General features: G+C 36.9%; 1 protein-coding gene across 6 annotated transcripts in view; it reads right to left on the bottom strand.

The window, feature by feature from the left end:
* klc1.S (kinesin light chain 1 S homeolog) overlaps positions 1–12,884 on the bottom strand; it is a 54,896-nt gene that overhangs the window by 20,260 nt on the left and 21,752 nt on the right. For 4 of the 6 annotated variants that reach the window (XM_018231872.2, XM_018231869.2, XM_018231871.2 and 1 more), the window contains exons 9-13: positions 12,714–12,813; positions 11,820–11,869; positions 10,151–10,215; positions 7,565–7,673; positions 6,257–6,412 (exon numbers count right to left, since the gene is read on the bottom strand). In XM_018231872.2, the coding sequence (XP_018087361.1) occupies positions 6,257–6,412; positions 7,565–7,673; positions 10,151–10,215; positions 11,820–11,869; positions 12,714–12,813 (480 nt within the window). The remainder of the gene's footprint in view (positions 1–6,256; positions 6,413–7,564; positions 7,674–10,150; positions 10,216–11,819; positions 11,870–12,713; positions 12,814–12,884) is intronic. The other 2 variants (XR_005963745.1, XM_018231870.2) reach the window with 1 other exon arrangement.

Here is a 12,884-nt window from a genome sequence, read left to right on the forward strand (position 1 = left end):
CAGGAGTCTATCGTGAGTCAAAAAACTCATAAAGCGACTTGGGAAATGCCATATTCTTGCCGGTGGGAAGGCATTTGGGGAGATTAGTCACCCGCAGTAGAGAAGATTTGTTGCTGGGCGACTATTCTCCCCATCTGCCACCATCCTAAGAAGTGACCCATAGCATCCATTCAGCAAGTAGAATTTACTAGTCACTTGCCCAAAAGCAAACGTTTCATTGGTTGCTATGTGTAAACATAAAAGTAAATAAAAGTTTTCCACTTTTCCTAGCAAATATTTTGTTGGGCCATGGAAATGACTTTGTTTCTGCTGTTATAAGTGGCACAGGTTCAACAAACGGAAGCAGTATGAAAGGACAACTACAATGGTGTAACAAAGATGACATGCACTTCCTTTTAATGAGATAAAAACATGCAGCAATAAAAGAATAACAGAAAGGATAACATGCTTTCATTAAAGGAACAGTTCAGTGTAAAAATAAAAACTGGGTAAATAGATAGGCTGTGCAAAATAAAAAATGTTTCTAATATTGTTAGTTAGGCAAAACTGTAATGTATAAAGACTGGAGTTACTGGATGTGTAACATAATAGCCAGAACACTACTTCCTGCTTTGCAGCTCTCTAACTCTGAGTTAGTCAGTGACTTGAAAGGGGGGCCACATGGTACATAACTGTTCGGTGAGTTTGCAATTGATCCTCAGCATTCAGCTCAGATTCAAAAGCAACAGATATGACCCATGTGCCCCCCTCAAGTCTCTGATTGGTTACTGCCAGGTAACCAGTCAGTGGAAACAACAGAAAAGCAGGAAGTAGTGTTCTGGCTATTATGTTAGACATCCAGTCACTCCAGCCTTTATACATTACATTTTTGGATAACTAACTATATTAGAAACATTTTTTATTTTGCACAGCCTATCTATTTACCCAGTTTTTATTTTTACACTGAACAATTCCTTTTAACGGACTAACACCTTTCTATTAACAGATAAAACATAAATAATAAAAGCAGAAATTAAAATGTATCCCAAACCTTTTGCATACTATCATAGTGAATATAAGTGTCCTGAGTTTCCCCTTCCCATTGCTTGTAATAGAAGTACTATAGCATACCTCCCAACATTTTGGAAGTAAAAAGAGGGACAAAAAAATTTTTTCCGCACGTAGCGCAGCACATTTTTGGCCACACCCCCTAATTACCATGTTCGTTTTACAAAATCTGGCAGGTTATGAAAGTTTGAAAATAATTCTCCTTATCTAAACTGTGTTTTTGTGTCTCAAAATTGTTACAAAGCATCTTATTTGCACCTGTTAGCTGTTCTGGGCTGTCTGCTAAAAGCCAATTAAGTGAGAAACTTTGATTCTTTTTCTGGCTGTTCAGTGCAGAGAAAATAGGGACTTTCCAGTACATATGAGGGACTGCGGGTTGAGCTGTCAAAAGAGGGACTGTCCCTCCGAAAAAGGGACAGTTGGGAGGTATGCTATAGCACAAGGTAACGCCATTTTTTGGATGGTCCCTGTACTACTGGCTCAGCAGGCCCAGTTTCCTAATGACTCTGAGCTCCATTCTGAGAGGTTGTCAGAAGGGATAAAGATACTATCAAGAATATACTATATGCAATGTCCATTAAATCATTATTGTTTGTGTAAAAGTGACGATTTTAAGATTTTAAAGGATAAGTAAAGCTTTAAAATAAGTGAATGTAAAATTGATGAGGGGCTATTCTAAGAACTTTTGCAATGTACATGTATTATTTATTTTTCTTTAATTCCAAGATATTAAGGGATACATGTACTGTTAATATGAATGAATTTTGTTTCATTCTGGTTAGTTTCCCACCAGTCTGACCACCAAGTAGACAAGAAAGTTGTCAGGAGAAAGAAAGAGGCTGCTCTGATGTTCCTCTGCTTAGGAAAGATGTGAGAAAGGTTTCTATTTATTTCCTAAGCAGAAGAACATCAGAGCAGCCTCTTTCTTTCTCCTGACAACTTCCTTGTCTACTTGGTGGTCAGACTGGTGGGAAACGGACCAGCAGGTGGCGCTGTTGTCACAAAATTCATTCATATTAACAGTACATGCTTTAATATCTTGGAATTAAAGAAAAATAAATAATGAACGTAACATTGCAAAAGTTCCTAAAATAGCACCCTGATAAATTTTACACTCCCTTATTTTAAAGGTTTACTTATCCTTTAAAGAGCTAGAATTAATGACTATTGTTTGTAGCTATTTAAGTTATCTGGCTTTAAAACCAAATGTTTTACATAACGTTTTAAAAAAAATGGTTCAAGTCTTGAAGCAACTTCAAGCAATTTTGGGAAGCTGAAGAGATTCAGGGGTTTTACCACCAGTGATTCACATTATTATTATAGCTTAAAGAATAGTTTGAGGCTCTGGTCCAGTTAGGGAAGGGCAATCCAATGCATCAGGCAGTATTTCCTGGCTGCACCCCTTACCTCCATCGTGCCAAAGAAATGGTACACTGAGGAATGGGAACATTGATGCTAGTGCGACCGTATCCCCCCATGAGTATTAATTATTTCACTGAAGCAACTCAATATTTTGGAAGCTTGCCTCTTTGTGTCAGATGAAGGATCCAATATATCTTATAGGGGGGCTCCATTTGCCTAGAAGATGTATTAGAGCTCACTCTATTAAAATCACCAGAAATCCTGTCTCTCTACATGCAGAATTAGAGCAAAAGGCAGTTATTTTGTTAAGGTGGCCATACACGGAGAGATCCGCTCGTTTGGCGATGTCACCAAACGAGCGGATCTCTCTCCGATATGCCCACCTTGAGGTGGGCAATATCGGTCTGATCCGATCGTGGGCCCTAGGGCCCAACGATCGGATCCTAACGAAAGGGAACGGGTGGTCGGATCGCGCCACCGCATCAATGAACAGATGCGGCCGCGATCCGACGGCATTTTTTGTCCCATCCGATCGAGATCTGGCCCGCCCGTCGGGGGGCCCCATATAAACGGGCCAATAAGTTGCCGACTCGGTCTGTCGGCAGCTTTTATCGGCTGGTGTATGGCCACCTTTAGATTTTGTTTGTACTGGAATTAGTTATTTGAGTGAGCTCTACTACATATGCTAGGAAAGGGAGCCCCCCTATATCATATATTGGATCATTTATCCGACACCCAACTGCTGCATTAACGTTCTTTCCCTGCATTTTTTCCTTGAATTGTAAAATAAGCTAAAATTCGACATTTGATCAATTGCCCCCTAGATGGATGTACTAGGCAATAATAACATGTCTCCACTCCACTTTACTAATGATTAATCACCCAATTTTTATTACTTGTCCCACCTCCTCTTTTCCAACTATACTGAGGAAAGTCTGTATCTGGAATACTTATTATTAATTATTGTCACTACTAAAAAGTCAATCCAAATGTAAAAAGCAATAATAATAGCAAGACCCATGCAAGATGACATGCTGTTGTATGATGAGGGAACCAAAGAGTGATGTTTTGAATACAATTAACAACATATTTACAAATAAAGTGTGAAAATAAAATGAAAATCATGAGCTAACTGTCACTTGGAAGGTGTTTGGGGACAACTACGTTTTCAGTTTGTATGTTGGCAGTCTAAACACTACAATCATGAAACTAAGAAATGTAATAAAAAAAAATCCCTAAATCAAACACAACATTCTTGGACCCAGAAATACTGTCATTACAGCCTGTTATTTACGTATTTGTATTCCGTGGGTAGCAAAAAGGTCTCTATGATATTACATCGACTCAACGGACCTCTGTGACACCCTTGGGATTATATTATAATATTAATACATATTAATAATGAGATGAACAGTTTTAATATGCACAGAAAACAATTTAAGTTATCAAAGCATGCAGAGTGCAGCAGAAATGAAGGGAAGAGTACAGTACACAGTTTAAAAATCAGAAGAATATTAGATTCCCATGCTTTTCATTATGATATAGAATCTGCATGAAGAAATAACAGGTGCTGATTGACTGTCCAAACAAAACATCAAGCTTCTATAATACTAAAAGTTAACACATCATCCACTCTGAGCCAAGTATTTAAAGGGAAACCAACAATGTAAAAACGATTGCAATGTTCATTTCTATTAAAATAAAAAAGTATGATACCTACTATAGATTTAAAAAGGTATCACACTGCTTTAAAATTCTATATTTTGCTGTGAACTAATCAATTTGGAACTTATTTGGACAACAAATGAAAGCTAGGTCTAATAATTACTATTCTTTAATCTGGTGAATTGTACTATATCAGTCACGTCAATCAAAAAACAAATTAAGCAAAATATAGAACCATTTTAATAAAAAAAAAAAATACACACACACACACACACACACGTATGGGATCCGTTATCCAGAAACCCATTATCCAGAAAACTTTGAATTATGGAATGGCCATCTCCCATAGACTCTCCCAGTATTTCATACTAAAAAGTTAAATGTACATGACATTTCTCTAAGTACTGGTTAGCAAAACAGCTTACTTTAAAAGTTATTAGTTAAGCGGCACTTGCAAAAGTCTGGCAAAGTGTTAAAGAACACATTTTATTAAAGGACAAGTTAGATTCTGCATGCAAAGCAAAGCTCACAATCATCTGCGATGGAGTCAAATAGCTACTGAAATATAGCTAGTGAGAGGGACATTTAAAAAAATATTTTCCCAAAATGCTGTACTTGTAACCAACTTGGATATCCTACAGTGTTACATTGTCAGTATCCCTTAAGTTGGGTCATTTCTGCACAAACTCAGTTTTCCTATACCTTTTTCAGAAATGTTAGTCAAGCGTGCACACAACATTTTAAAACTCAAGACAATTATTTAGATAACTCATTTAGTTAATTTAGTTCAATAAAATACCAATGTGAAGCAAGCTCAGAAGTATAACTTCTGGAGTGTACTGAGCAAATTAAATCTAAAATGTAAATTTGGGTAACTATATAAACAAGTATAGTCTATGTCATGGTTCTAGCAAAAATTCCTTTAGAATTCCAACTGAAAAGTTACATTTCCCAGCATTCCACTACAATACTGGTAAACAGTGTCGGACTGGCCCACCGGGATACCAGGAGAACTCTGGTGGGCCTAGGTGTCAGTGAACAATGAGGCTAAATAGATGGAATAATAGATTAGAACATGTAAACAAAAGAGACTAGGACAGGAGTGCCCATACTAATGTGAGGTCTACTTTTAGACACTATTTCCCATTATGATCTACATCCATCCAAGCTTTGTTAGCATTCTGCTCCATTGAAAATATTACTTAAATATTGATTCATACCTTTGATTTATGAGAAAATGAATATTTAACAAACAAATACAGTATCTAACATAACCTTAACATAATAAATATCTGAATGAAAAGAATGAAACAGGAGGGTGATTTAGATAAGCTGGTTGTTGACAGTGCCTTGAGATCTACTGATCACCAGCTAAAGGTCTACTGGTAGATCCCAATCTACCTTTTGGGCACCCCTGGACTAGGAGAATAGAGGTTGAGTGAGGAGAGGAAGAATAATAGTACAGGTATGGGACTGGTTATCAAGAATGCTCGGGACCAGAGGATTTCTGTAATTTGTAACGGATCTTTCTGTAATCTGAATTTTCATACATTAAGTCTACTAGAAAATCATGGAAACATTACATAAACTCAATAGGCTGGTTTTGCTTCCAATAAGGACTAATTGTATCATCGTTTGGATCAAGTAAAAGGTACTGTTTTATTATTACAGAGAAAAAGGAAATAACTTTTAAAGATTTGGATTATTTGGATAATATGGAGTCTATGGGCCTTTCCGTAATTCGGAGCTTTCTGGATGAACGGGTTTCGGGATAACAGATCCAATACCTGTACTGAGAGAAGGCCCCTGTTCTAAGTTATTTGGGTAGGCCCTGGTGTCCCAGTCCAACACTGCTTATAAATGCATTTTGGAATGACTGTTCCTTGCAGAAATGTACCCCAACTCCAGGAAATAATAAGACACTATATGAGACGTAAGTTCTAATGCCAGAAAGACACAAGAGCTCTGGGAAACATTGTGTAAACGAGGAACCCACAGTCCAATCAATCAGCACCATTAAATACCAGGCGTAAAGACCAGATCGTGCTTATTAAAACAGAGATTCAGAGGAATTGTTGGAATATACTGATTAAACCAGCATGCAGAGCATGTTAATACTGCATCTTATGATATTTTTGCAAAAACAAATATATCAGTTACCCAGACTGTGTACTGCACTTACCCCATTCCATTCTACGCTCATACTCACTTCGTCCCCTCCGTCAGGACCACTCTCGTACTTTACCACATCCAGGCTTTCTCGGCTTCTCCTCTTTTCAATGCTCTCTGGGTCATTTAATACTTCTGCCACCCTCTGTTTGTGGGCATTGTCTAGTGCCTGCGAGATAGGACTTCTAAGTTACATATAAAACAAAGGAATGAATGCATTCTATACGTTTCTAAGAGTAAATGTTGAAAAGAATAAAATTGTAAAAATCTTTATGGACTTAATAGCGAGGTAATAACAGACTGCATACTGATAGGAATCAAACGCAAACTAAAGTAAAACTATTACTAAAAAATATCTTAAAGGAACAGTTCAGTGTAAAAATAAAAACTGGGTAAATAGATAGGCTGTGCTAAATAAAATGTGTTTCTAATATAGTTAGCCAAAAATGTAATATATAAAGGCTGGAGTGACTGGATGTCTAACATAATAGAACACTACTTCTTGCTTTTCAGCTCTCTAACTCTGAGTTAGTTAGCGACTATAAGGGGGACCACATGGGACACAACTGTTCAGTGAGTTTGCAATTGATCCTCAGCATTCAGCTCAGATTCAAATTTCAAAAGCAACAGTTATCAGCCATGTGGCCCCCATTAAGTCACCGATTGGTTACCGACTGGTAACCAATCAGTGGAAACCAAGAGAGCTGCAAAGCAGGAAGTAGTGTTCTGGCTATTATGTTACACATCCAAGTCACTCCAGCCTTTATACATTACATTTTTGCCTAACTAACTATATTGGAATTTTTTTTTTAGCTATTTACCCAGTTTTTATTCTTACAGTGAACAATTCCTTTAAGGGCAGGGGCACACAAAGCTACTGGGAGAGATTAGTCGCACATCGACAAATCGCTTCTCCTTTGGGCGACTAATCTCCCCAAACTGCCTCCCGCCGGCTAAAATCTAAAATTGCTGGCGGGATGGCAATCGGATCGATTCGTTTTCTGAAGTCGCCCGAAGTTTCCTCATGAGGCAACTTTGGAAACGAAGCGATCCAAATGTCATCCTGCCGGTGATTTAGATTCTAGCCGGCGGGGAGGCAGTTCAGGGGGAAATTATTCGCCCGAAGAAGTGATTTGTCGTGGGCGACTAATCTCCCCCAGTAGCTTTGTGTGCCCCTGCCCTAAGACACTGTATAAAACCCGGTTCTTTATTCAATTGATGTTGCATGGGCTTTGTCTACCTCAAAACATAAAAGCATTCTGTTTCACCATATTTCTAGACAAGCAACAAATATATAACGAAGATTTCAGATCAAACTTACCTGCTTTCGGGACCTCATTGCTGCTTCTTCCAAGGTGTCTGCAGCTTCAAACTTGCCTTGACGTCTATAAAGTGCTCCAAGGTTTTTCAGGGTTGTCGTCACTGTTGGGCTGGAAACATCAGTTTATTTACAACTAAGTTGCACTTGTCTGTAACATATCTCCAAATTATTCAAGTTTATTAGTCAGTTCGCTTACTGATACTACATGAGAGATTTTTGACCTAAAACAAAGGGGCAGATTTATCAAAATGTTTAGAGCTTGATAAAAAAAAAAAAACTCGCCAACTATTCATTCCTTTGGGATTTTTAGAATTGTATCTATCAAAGGGTGAACATTAGAACTCATTAATTGATAAATATGGTTCTAAAAATCCAGTAGGAATGAACAAAGTTTTTATTTATTGAAATGTTTTATATAATTTAAGTTCTATCTATTTAAGCACTGTATGGCCCCATCTGTATATACAGTGAGTTTGCAAAATGATTTAAGCCATGGACCAATTCTGTAACTACACTACAAAAACTATATTTAAATTCTCTTCTATGTGATATTTTTATTTGAATGCACAACACTCAAACATTTTTAATGATACAGAATTAGTTTTCTATTTCGTAATCTATGGTTTAGTGCTAGAAAAAATATTAAAACAAATAAAAACAAAAATAAGCGGCTGTGTCTGAGTTCAAGTATTCAATACCAGCACTTAGTGGGGTCACCATTTTAATCAGTGTCTCAGATTCTCAATCAACTTTTGTTTGTTGCGTTTGGAATTGTTGTCTGAAAGATTAGCCTTTTGCCCAAACTGTGTAGGTTATTGTAGGTTATTCTTCCTTCTATTTCTACAATATACCCTGCTGCGATCACCATACTCTGTAAGAATGGGTCAAGTAGATTAAGATCTCAGCAAATCACTCACATAGGAGAGTGCTTTACTCTAAAATAGTAGTTAAAATCTTTCAGTTCAAGCTTTCCTTGCATGCCATGTAATATTAGCTTCAGCATACTGAAATAAGAAACTTTCTAAATACAATCAATTGAAAATTCTGTACCGTTTCTGAAATAATCAAGTTTATCTTCACGATTCCTCTCTAAACATCTGTTTCTCCTCATTCTGATTTCATGCAGCAGTTGGGTGTCAGATATTCATTAACAGTTACATCCAATATATCTTATAGGGGGGCTTCCTTTGCCTACGATATGTATTAAGAGCTCACTATTAAAATCACCAGAAATCTTGTGTCTCTACATGCAGGATTTGTGCAAAAGGCAGATATTTTGTTTGTAGTGGAATCAGAGCTCTAATACATCTGCTAGGAAAGGGAGCCCCCATATAAGATATATTGGATCATTCATCTGATACCCAACTGCTGCATGAAGACAGAATTGAGAGAAACAGATAGAGGAATAGTGAATATGAACTTTATTATTTCAGAAACAATGCAGCATTTTTAATTGATTGTATTTAGAAAGTTCCTTCAGTATGAGGAAACCTATATTAAATTTTCATTTTCGCGATAGTTCCCCTTTAAATTTTAGCTATATTTATATAGAATAGCTGGGACAGTAAACAAGGTTTCACCCCTAAATATCATTGTAACCGACCTCCTCAAGCAGGACGTCTTGGTGTATCTATAAGAGCAAAAAACAAATTATACCCAGATTTGCACCAGGCTCCACTTGATGTGAATTGTGATGAAAGTTAACCAGTTGTGATGTGAGACTAAGACACAGCTTTTTGGCCGATTTCTTAACTATATGTTTCAAAAATACAAGCTGAATTAGATCTCTAACATAAAGCAATATCCTTGAGTTTAAGTGCTTTGAAATCTTGGTGTAGCATTTTAGGCAGTAAAAAGAGAGAACTACTAAATGGTCTGAATAAGAAAGGGGCAGGCCAGGCCAAAACATATGGGACCTGTGAATCAGGCAGGTTCAGGATAAAAAACTGGTCTGTTGCAGGTTTTAAAATATGTCTGCATTGCTGCATATGCTGATGGATATACAGTATGTGAATACATCTGAGAAAAAAAAGTGCTCCTGAAGCTGTTGAAGCCACATAATACAGAAAGCACTCCCTCTTACAAAATTATTAGATCAGTCAGCCAGGTTGGGACCAGGTTGGAAATGGGCAATGGCAGGGTTGGGTCAGAAACTTTCTGCATCTCTAGTCTAAATAACTTTGCAAGGCACTGAATAAACTATATATACTAATAAACAGATGGGGCTGCACTAATAATCCTTTATTTTTACATGGACAATTCAATTGATTTGCGAAGTTGGTGTTCATGCCCATGTTATTCCAAAGTGGCCAGATTTCCTTCTTGGCTGGCTGACTTTGGTGCCATTGCATCAGCCAAAAAAATATCACTATTGCCGCACTTACTTCAAGTCTCATATAGTTCTAAAGGAAAGTTCTAGAATTGTAATTAAAATAACTGTCAATGTGATCATGTCATCCCCACTAACCAGACGTAGAATGCATAATAGGGAACAGTATATAAGGGTGACAAAGAAACATTCCTTTCCCAAAAGAATAAAACTTTTTTGCCACTTTCATCAGCACCATTCAATAAAAATGTGCTTACCTATCCACTTTGCATGCTTTATACCAGCTTCCATACTCTCCAAACGTGCCATCCTTTTGCTTTCCCTAAACAGAAGAACAAACATCAGCAATTACATTTTCTTAATTGTACAGCACACCACATTGCATTCAGTTAAGTTCTTACTTTTTTTGAATCCCTTTGTCCTTAAAATCAATAGTTAAAAGGATAAACTAATTGTTTCTACAAATAAACACCTTATGATCATGCAAGTATTGCATGTGTGTATATATATATATATATATATATATATATATATATATATATATATATATATATATATATATATATATAAAATTTGTAAAACTAGGGATTAATATTGCACACTGTAAGATGCACTTACAACTAGTTGGATTTATGGTGCCTCGCGAGAAAACTTCGGTCGACTTCAGAAAACGAAGCGATCTGAGTGCCATCCTGCCGGCGATTTACATTGTAGCCAGCGGGAAGGCAGGGGAGGCAGTTCGGGGAGATTAGTTGCCCAGAAGAGGAGGAGATTTGACGCCGGGCGACTAATCTCCCAGAATCTGACCATGTGTCTCTGCCCTTAAGGCTCCTTTTGTAACTTTCAATTATTTTTTTTAAAGAGTGGCAGTTGTCCAGGAGATCTGCACCACCAATGCATGAGTTGATAATAGGTATGGCAATAATGTAAGCAACGTATTCCTTAATTATCCACTTGTTTAAATTCTTTCAATCTTTAAGGCTCGTTGACAGTTGTTGGAGTAGCCACCTCCACATAGTATCATAGACGAAAAGTAGGGACTGGAGAGCCTTCCAATGTAATCCGAATTTCTTTATTGAAGCACTACATGTTTCAGACCACAACGGTCCTTCCTCTGGTGAATTGGAAGGCTGCCCCAGTCACATGACTGGGGCAGCTGGGAAACTGACAAAATGTCTAGCCCCATGTCAGATTTCAAAATTGAATAAAAAAAAATCAGTTTGCTCTTTTGAAAAATGGATTTCAGTGCAAAATTCTGCAGGAGCAGCACTATTAACTGATGCGTTTTGAAAAAAACATGTTTTCCCATGACAGTATCCCTTTAAGAAAATCAATGGGGCTCCAATTAGGAGCAGCATTTTTCCATCCAAAAACCAAATTTGTCTGGAACCATTCACAGACCTTCTCTGAATCTAAATTTTAAAAAATTAATACATATGGTTAAGGCTCAGTAGGGTCTGAACGCAAAAAAAAAAAAAACAATCTGGACAGTTATATGAAGCCCTAAAGCAGTCTTCTACTTAACAATTCCCCCTAAAGATTTTAGTGTGATACAAAGTACCAGCCTATTGCATGCAGCCAAAGTACTGAATATATGGATATAGGAAGGACCACGGATTTGCTCATTTTATTTTTACAAATTTACATTTATTGTTAAGGTGATAAGAATCTGAGAACATTAATTTAAGACATTTAATTGAAAAGCTTTTTAAAAGCTAAAATGTGGTCAACCTGCACATAAAAACCCCTAAAGTAAACAATTGATTTGCATCCAGCCACAGTATCTTGATACTATACCACAATTAGTGCAAGGTAAAAACCCCAACAGATTTAGATAATAAAAAACAAAAATAGAACAAAACAATGGCAATCCCGGTCCAGGAAAGATTGAAATTAAGAGCCATTTTATTTCTTACGATAGCTTACTTTGAATTTTTCTCGTTCTTCAGCATGCATCCAGATTGGCTTGTTTTCATCTACAGAAATAAACAAAAGCACAGAAATTAGGGTGGGGGAGGCAGTGGATGCTATATTTCTTCTTAGGACAACATCTTGTAATGGTTAGTTTAATCACATTTACAATGTAAGACAGCTACAACTAAAATTTCTAGTAAGGTTTCTCATAAATCCTATTTGGGACAAGTACTGTTAAAAAAACTATAACCCCCTGTAATTCCCAACTCTGCAGTAATTTGATAATCAGTTGCAAATGATTGTTATTTTGTTAAAATATAAATTTCGAAAGCTACTGGAAACAATGGTACTTGATGAATCACGCTTGATCAGTCTTATCTGGCTTTGGCAAATGTCAGATGGACAAGAAATGCCTAAATGCATAAAAGTGACTGTAAAGATTGGCAGAGAAGAATGGTTTAGAGCAATTTTTTTCATAGCTCGGTAGTTCTTATTCCAGTGAAATGCTACAGAATACAACATTATTTCTACAACGTGGCAACAATTTGGGAGAAGCCTTTAATGTTTAGCTGTACAATGCCAAGTGTCTAAATAACTAGGAAATCATCGTCATCCTTTATTTATATCATGCCAGCAAGTTACACAGATCATTCATTTATAACAAACAAGGATCTTAAAAAAACATAAACAAAGGTTACAGAGTAAAAAGAGGCTCAGAGGGCCCTACAATTGAATGGCAAAACTTCAATGAACTGCACAGAGCCCTGACCTCAACCCTACTTGTGCATGTGCCCACTGTGAGCCAGAACTGATCGCCCAACCTCACCAATTCTCTTGTTGTCAGTTTCTAAAATAAATGCAATAGAGCTTTAAACAACTACAATTCTATGTATTTTCGACTCTTACCATCAACGGAACCAAACTCCCTTTCGTGTGCCCGTGTAAGAATTTCCTTGTACAGGGTCTCAGCTTGCTTAAACTTGCCTTGTTTTAGATAGCAAGAAGCCTGAAAGTATACATTTTATTTGCATATAAGTGACAGTTATATATTTACAACATACAAATAGTGCTGTCTCA

Source organism: Xenopus laevis, chromosome 8S (assembly GCF_017654675.1).
Source record: "Xenopus laevis strain J_2021 chromosome 8S, Xenopus_laevis_v10.1, whole genome shotgun sequence".
NCBI lineage: Eukaryota > Metazoa > Chordata > Amphibia > Anura > Pipidae > Xenopus > Xenopus laevis.